The 8,665-nt window shown below is 47.2% G+C and overlaps 1 protein-coding gene across 1 annotated transcript; it reads left to right on the plus strand.

Annotated features, from left to right (window-relative positions):
* Window positions 1-1,873: 1,873 nt before the first annotated feature.
* Window positions 1,874-7,108, plus strand: LOC143377086 (uncharacterized). Its single transcript, XM_076828006.1, has 4 exons — window positions 1,874-2,959; window positions 3,113-3,409; window positions 3,479-3,897; window positions 6,397-7,108. Exons 1-4 carry the CDS (start codon window positions 1,874-1,876, stop codon window positions 7,106-7,108), a joined length of 2,514 nt encoding a protein of 837 aa, XP_076684121.1.
* The last annotated feature ends 1,557 nt before the right edge of the window (window positions 7,109-8,665 follow it).

An 8,665-nucleotide genomic window follows, 5' to 3' on the forward strand; every position in this document is an offset into this window, starting at 1 on the left:
TGAGATCGAAGCGTGTTTAAATTCTAGACCATTGGTACCGGTGTCAGATGTTCCCGATGATCTCGCTGCGTTGACGCCAGGTCATTTCTTGGTCGGTGAGGCAGTTACCGCGATACCCGAACCGAATCTGGAGGAGCTCCCAGACAATCGGCTTTCTCGGTGGCAGCTGGTTCAGAAAATGCAACAGCACTTCTGGCGCTTGTGGTCGCGGGACTACCTGAATACGTTGCAGACGCGGGGTAAGTGGAGTCGCGTTCGGACGGTGATTCGGGAGGGCGATCTGTGCTTAATCAAAAGCGAACTGCAGCCGCCCTCGCGTTGGCCTCTGGCTCGAGTCGTCAAAACTCATCCGGGTCCCGATGGTCTTACACGTATTCTTACACTGAAAACGGCGACGTCGGAGTTCACTCGTCCGTTACACAAGCTTATTCTGTTACCTTTTGCTGCCGCCGCGGAGGTGGATGCTGGGAGCTCTTAAGGTGACAGTGTCGATTGACGAAGACCGACATAACCTCGTCACCTCTGTCAGTATAGTAGTTAGGGCTCGATCTGCGGCACTCTTCTTGCGGAGTTAGCTTATTTTTAGTCTCTTCTCTCTTGTTTTAACTGTCTTCAATTTTTAATCACGCTTTCACTTAATACCACTTCACTATGCAGCGGCGAATCGTCTATTTCGTCAGAATATGACGAGACGGGCGGGAATGTTTGGGATTGGCCACAGCGATGCAGCGAATCGGGCACGTACACGCTGCCGCGAAGCGCGCGACTTTTAAACGCGCTATTTGATACTGGGTCCGCGGCTGGAGCGATCGCGGCGATAGCCTGGTCGGGCCATCTCGGGGCTGACAATTATACTAATTAGCTATTATCTCCCTCTCCTAATTAGCAGCATCGCGCGACTCATACGTGTACCCTTTCTGATTGGCCATTCATCATCGGCACCCGAACTGGTGGCTCGGCCCGCTCTGTTTCCGCGATCGCTTCCTCTTGCCTGTGAACCGCGTACCGGTAAACACCGCTGTTTCTCCTAACACGAAAACAAAGAGCTATCGGTGCTCCGATAATACGAAACAAGTATTCTTATATACTTCGCTTCGGCCTCGCGCACTCGCGTATACAATTTTTAGTAAATTAAGTATTGTTTCGTGTACATGCTGTATATAGTGCTTTTTCTTCTTACTAGATTTAAGACGTATCACATAAGTTACTTTTAATAATAGTGTCGCCATCTGACGCGACACAAAGCGTTCATGAACTTCTCTCCCCCCACTAATCAACTAACTACGTTTCCGCGATCGCGGAAGTCTTCTCTCCGTCTGCCAGGCAGTCGGTTCTGGTCGGTTCAATGCTCGAGTTCGCAATACTTGCGAATTCTATACTGGTTACGCGAGAGAGAAATAGTGAACGCTTGATAATATCATCGATATCTGTTCCACGCTCGCGTTACGTACGATTCATACCTGATACTCGGGTTAAAAGTTAGTGTGACACAAGAACTTGTAAAGACGAAAACTTTATTATAATCGTTCAAGCCTACGGGACGTTACAAACTAGACGATATTTAAAACTATCCTAATTCTACTCAAAATTACTTATATCTAGTTAACCTACTTCCAACTAATAAACCAAAGGACTGCGTATCGGTTACAGCCACTTGCTTTGTCTAAGATTCTAACTTAAACAAATGGTCCTTAGAGCCGGAGTTGTGGTGATTTAAAAATTCACTCTGCTGAAACAAAGGAATCCGTTACGTTGTCCGTTGTCTCCACGAGGCATCGAACGTTATCGAACATTCTCAAGCCCGTTCGAAAGGTGTAAACAGTGCCGGTCACATAGTTTTTCTGCTACCGAACGTCCTAGTATCTGAAACACAATGGATATACTCATATCAGAACAGAAATACTTGTACGGACGAATTGCAAGGTTAACGGAAAATATGAAGAAGCTCGGCACTAGCAAAATTACGAAAGGCGTAATTATTTCTCGGTTGGAACTTTTGGAAACTTACTGGACTACGTTTCTCCAGACTCACTCAAAATTGTGCGCTAGTTTCAAGGAAGAGCATCAGGAAAAACCGTACTTCAAAGACGACCACATGAGCTTGTGCGAGGAAGCTTACTTACAACAGAAGGCTAGTCTGCTCGATACTCGAGACGACTTCCCGGATGAACTGGACGAAACTGTACATACTGGAACCGACTCCCAAGGAAGGACCTTGGAAAGGATACCTATCCCTAAATTCTCTGGGGACTATCAAAACTGGCCAAGCTTTCGCGATCTGTTTCGTTCTCTGGTAATCAAAAATTCGAATCTATCTGAAGTGGATAAACTACATTATCTACAAACCAGTCTAACCGATGAAGCAGCTCGACTGATTCAGAACGTCACACTAACGACTTCAAACTTCAAGCGAGCGTGGGAGACCATTATGGAGCAGTACGACGTCCCGCGTCTCCTCATTCACGCTCACGTAACAAAGCTCCTGTCTTTGCCTGCGATGAAGAAGGAATCAGCTCAAGAACTAAAGGAATTGCTTCATGGAACTCGGAACGCAGTGGACGCGTTAGCCACGCTGAAGCTGCCTGTCGAGCACTGGAGTGCTTTCTTGGTTGTCCTCACTGCAGAACGTCTAGATCCAACAACGAGGATGGCCTGGGAGATGTCCATCGGAACGGCGCCGGAGCATCCGACCTTCGATCAAATGAAGACCTTTCTCAGTTCTCAAGTGAGAGCGCTGGTGGCGTCTGGAGGCACCGCCAGTGGATCAGCTGGTCAAAACCGTTCCGGAAGTGACAAAAACTCGTCTGGAGCTTCTACTGGAGCAGCTCGTCGGCCCAAGACGCACTGCGTTAAGAAAAACGCAAACGGGACACAAAAATGTGCTCTGTGTCAGGGCGAGCATTTTATACTGTATTGTCCGAAGTACAAGGCCATGAGTCCCCTGGAGAGGAAAAATAGGGTAATGGAAAAGCACTTGTGCTTCAATTGTCTGGCCTCGCATTCTTCTCGCGACTGCAAATCAGTCAAGCGCTGCCAACTTTGCATGGGTAAGCATCATTCCACTATCCATATTCCAATCGAACAAACTTCTTCCTCTGTTGCAATTTCGCAGGTAGACGAGCAACTCGCACATTCTGGAAAGAGCGCTTCTCCGTCGCTGAGCCCGACCACTGCTACAACTCATTGCGCTCAGGTGCAATCTCCTGGCGCTTCCGTACTTCTTGCAACTGCGTTAGTCAGAGTGGCGTCCAATTCTGGGGAGAAGGTGACCGTTCGAGCGATGATCGATCCCTGCTCCGAGGTGTCCTTGATCGGTGAGAGTATCGCTCAACTATTAAGACTCCCAAGGTCACCCACAAATATTCCAGTTATAGGAGTCGCGAAAAATAAAACATACTCGAGGGGTTCGGTAACGATTCAAGTATCACATCGCAGCCGCGATTCGATCGGTTTCTCAACACAAGCTCTGGTACTGCAGAGAATCTCCTCGTATCGGCCGAGTCCGGTTTCGGTTTCTACTTCTTGGTTTCACTTAACCGATCTTGAACTAGCTGACCCTGAATTTGCCTCCTCTAGAAAGGTTGATATTCTCTTAGGCGCGGAAGTCTATTCACAAATTATCCGTGAAGGATTACGGCACGGACCTCCTTGCACGCCGGTAGCTCAAGCTACCACTCTGGGCTGGATTCTAACCGGCTTGGTCGGCAATCCAGATAATTTCTCTAAAACGAAAGCTGCTGTCACTCTTCAGTGTACCACTGACTTCGATATATCGGAGATCTTGCAAAAATTCTGGAAGCAAGAAGAGGTGTCGGCACCACTTTCTATATTAACCGCGGAAGAGAAGGCTTGCGAAGATCACTTCGTTCGTACGCATTCTCGCGATAACAGTGGCAGGTATATCGTCCGGATACCGTTTTCTCGTTCTAATAAAGACCTCGGTCTTTCTCGTGTAACCTCCGAGGTTCTCCTAAGAAAACTGGACAGAAAATTCCATAATAGTCCTGAATTGGAAACGGCGTATCGCCAATTCATGGAAGAGTATGAGACGCTCAATCATATGACTCTGGCCGCGGAAAATGCTCGCGATACTTCTAACTTTTATTATTTACCTCACCATGGGGTAATACGTTCGTCTAGTACTACTACAAAACTTAGAGTAGTTTTCAACGCGTCGTGTAAAACGACTTCTGGTTTTTCTCTAAACGATATAGTTCATACAGGTCCGAATTTACTACCGGAAATATTCGACATTCTAACACGCTGGCGACTCCACTCCATTGTATTCTCGGCGGACATTGAAAAAATGTACCGCCAAATACGCGTCCATAACGACGACTGCGACTTCCAACGCATTCTGTGGCGGAAGAAATCCTCGGAGCCAGTACAAGCGTACCGGCTACGCACGGTAACGTACGGGATGGCGTGTGCCCCCTATCTAGCTATTCGTACGCTTAAACAATTAAGCTCGGATGAACGGGAACGCTACCCTTTAGCAGCACCGTGTTTACTAGACGACGTTTATATGGACGATGTGATTTCGGGAGCTGGAACCTTGCCGGTCGCTCTTGAACTCCAGAGAGAGTTACTTTCCTTGCTCAAGGCGGGCGGATTTAAACTTAGAAAGTGGACCTCGAATCGGCCCGAGCTCCTCGAAAATCTGCCTCACGATTATATTGCTTCTACTCCTGAACTCTCATGCAATTTCGAGGGCACTTTCTCGTTGCTAGGTTTGAAATGGCAGACCAGCCTAGACTGCTTTATTTTTACCGTATCGTCGAAAACCCGAGACGAAGCTCTAACAAAACGCGCCGTCTTTCGGGAGACTGCGAGTCTGTACGATCCGTTAGGATTTCTTGCACCGGTAATAATTGTCGCGAAAATATTAGTACAATCGCTCTGGCTCCTAAAACTGGAATGGGACGAACCGCTCCCTACTTCTTTAGTGGAAACTTGGGAACATTATTATGCCGGGTTAGGAGCTCTCTCCTCCTTGAGGATACCTCGCTGGATTCTCGTAAACCCGGAAGCTGGATCCTACGAATTACACGGTTTCGCAGACGCGTCCGAAAAAGCTTACGCCGCGGTTATATACATACGGTCCTCGTTCGATCGGTCAACTCCCCGAATAAGTTTGATCGCCTCTAAAACTAGAGTCGCTCCGTTAAAACAAAACTCTCTACCTCGCCTCGAATTGTGCGCTGCTACTCTTCTCACTCGGTTAATGATACGCGTTACTAAGGTTTTGAAATTACCACTCTGCGACGTACACCTTTGGTCGGACTCGACAATAGTTTTGAATTGGCTACAGGGACAACCCTACCAATGGAAGACATATGTCGCCAACCGCGTCTCCGAGATTCAAACCTCTCTACCGAGTGCGAAATGGCATCACGTTCGGACGAAAGAAAACCCAGCCGACTGCGCGTCGCGCGGTATAAACGGCGCTACGCTCGTGAATCATTCACTATGGTGGCAAGGGCCATCATTCTTACGAAACTCTAAGTATAATGGCGAGTCAAAGCACATGGTCGATCTCAGTACGACGGAGGAGAAACGCGTACAAACTATAGTACACACTACTACACTAACCCCGAGCTTCTCTTTAGAGGACTTCTTAGCGAGATATTCGTCACTTAAGAAATTAACTCGCGTAACTGCTTGGTGCCTGCGTTATCTGTGTCAGCTTCGACGCAAGCCCTCGCCGTTCTCTCAATTTAACTACATTCAAGCTCGCGAGATAGAGGATGCTAAACTTACCTTAGCAAAAGTTGTACAGCGCTGCGCGTTTCCTAGCGAACTCTCGATTCTGGAAAAATCCGCTACCATCTCCAGGGGGCCCCTTTCTCGTCTGGCCCCATTTCTGGACGACCAGAACGTCCTGAGGGTCGGTGGTCGCTTAAAGCATTCACTCCTGGATTTCGACCAGAAGCACCCGATTATTTTACCTGAAAAGGGAAATTTCACCGTTTTAATTATTCGTGATTGTCACGAACGAGTTCTCCACGGCGGCACTCAACTTACCTTGAGTTCGCTGCGACAAGAATACTGGATTCTCAGGGGACGACGTGCAGTCCGTAACTATATACACTCTTGTGTCACGTGTTGGCGATGGCGCGCCAAAACTTCCCAACAGCTGATGGGAAATCTTCCTTCGTCGCGCGTTACCCCAGCTAGACCTTTTCTTCACTCCGGGGTAGACTACGCTGGGCCCTTTCTAACAAAAACGTCTCCAGGACGCGGACATCGAACTCGAAAGTCCTACGTCGCCGTCTTCATTTGCTTGTGCACTCGCGCTATCCACTTGGAACTTGTCACGGATTACACAACCGACGCTTTTCTAGCCGCCTACCGTCGCTTCGTTTCTCGACGAGGTAACTGCGCTTCGATACGCAGCGACTGTGGGACAAATTTCGTCGGTGCAGACAAGGAGTTACGACGTTTGTTCTCCGACGCCTCCGACGAACTGGGGAAGTTGGCGCCTCTACTGGCCGACCTGGGTACTACCTGGATATTCAATCCACCGGCCGCTCCCCACTTCGGGGGGATCTGGGAGTCCGCCGTGAAGTCTATGAAGCATCACCTTCGTCGAGTCATTGGCGACACCCCACTGACGTTTGAGGAGATGACTACGCTCCTGAATCAAATAGAGGCTTGCCTAAATTCCAGACCGCTCTTACCGTTGAGCGACGAACCAGACAATTTTCAGTTTTTAACTCCGGGGCACTTTCTTGTAGGCTCTGCATTAATAGCAATTCCTGAACCTTCTCTCACTGCGGAGTCGTCAAATCGACTCGCTCGCTGGCAGAAAATTCAGCAAATGAGGGATCACTACTGGAAGCGGTGGTCTGCCGAATACCTCCAAGCTCTGCAAGGACGTCCGAAGTGGATCGCTGCCCACCCTAACGTTCAGCCCGGACAACTCTGCCTCGTGAAGAACGAGGCAACTCCACCAACTCACTGGCCGATTGGACGCATCACTGAAGTTCATCCTGGACCGGATGGCCTTGTACGCGTTGTCACAATCCGGACACCTAAGACGACACTACAGCGCCCTATTGCGAAAATAAGTCTTTTCCCATCGGAGCCAAGCGACGAGGCTCTATAAATCTTGGTTGCTTTCTTTGTTCATATTCGTCGCGCACCCGCTACGAAGGCGGGCGGAATGTTTCGTGTACATGCTGTATATAGTGCTTTTTCTTCTTACTAGATTTAAGACGTATCACATAAGTTACTTTTAATAATAGTGTCGCCATCTGACGCGACACAAAGCGTTCATGAGCTTCTCTCCCCCCACTAATCAACTAACTACGTTTCCGCGATCGCGGAAGTCTTCTCTCCGTCTGCCAGGCAGTCGGTTCTGGTCGGTTCAATGCTCGAGTTCGCAATACTTGCGAATTCTATACTGGTTACGCGAGAGAGAAATAGTGAACGCTTGATAATATCATCGATATCTGTTCCACGCTCGCGTTACGTACGATTCATACCTGATACTCGGGTTAAAAGTTAGTGTGACACAAGAACTTGTAAAGACGAAAACTTTATTATAATCGTTCAAGCCTACGGGACGTTACAAACTAGACGATATTTAAAACTATCCTAATTCTACTCAAAATTACTTATATCTAGTTAACCTACTTCCAACTAATAAACCAAAGGACTGCGTATCGGTTACAGCCACTTGCTTTGTCTAAGATTCTAACTTAAACAAGTATTCTACTGTTAATAGTGTCACGTCCCGGGTGAGGTCTTTTGGGAACGATGACATTAGGAAAGGAGAAAGACAGGCGCGAATCTAAAATCCAGCACTCTGAGATTTTTGGGGGAAGACCAGGCGCGAATATTAAATCCGTCACACTGAGGGTTTGGAAGGAACTTAGGCGCGAATCTTGAATCCAGCACACTGAGGGTTTGAAAGGAATTCAGGCGCGAATCTATAATCCAGCACACTGAGGGTTTGGAAGGAGAGGAACGTCAGGCGCGAATCTTGAATCCAGCACACTGAGGGTTTTGAAAGAGAGGAACGTCAGGCGCGAATCTTGAATCCAGCACACTGAGGATTTTGAAGGGAGGAACGCCAGGCGCGAATCTATAATCCAGCACACTAGTCGACCAGGGAAGTTTAAAGGCTAGAGCGTATTTGGGGAACACCCGTTAGCACTTTGTTTGGTTTACGTAATATCAGATTTACCGTTGCATAGGCACAAAAAGTTTCCTCGTAATATTTCTTGAGAAATTCGTCTATACGTGCAGCTATGCAAGGGAATGTTAGTAAACACTGTCACTGTTCTCTAGTTCGCGATCCGCGATCAGCTGTTTCGCCGACTCGTTGGTTTGTATCTTAGTACGTTCGTAACTAATGGTTGAACACAAACAACTTGAAGCAAGATTTTAAACAAAGCGATTTATTAACTTCGTTAATCGGTTATTATAATCGTGCGAGGGGGCTTTTAGAATTGGCACAATATTTGTAATATGGTTATAACATTTAATATATATATATGGACATGAGATACAATATAAGTCGTTTAATAATGATCGTTAATAATAATAATATGATAAGATTGCGATAAGCAGTTATAATAGAATAGTAAGATTGCGATAAGCAGTTATAAACAAAATAATAGAATAGTAAGATTGCGATAAGCAGTTATAAATGAAATAA

The sequence above is a fragment of the Andrena cerasifolii genome, chromosome 15 (assembly GCF_050908995.1).
Source record: "Andrena cerasifolii isolate SP2316 chromosome 15, iyAndCera1_principal, whole genome shotgun sequence".
Classification (NCBI taxonomy): Eukaryota; Metazoa; Arthropoda; class Insecta; order Hymenoptera; family Andrenidae; genus Andrena; species Andrena cerasifolii.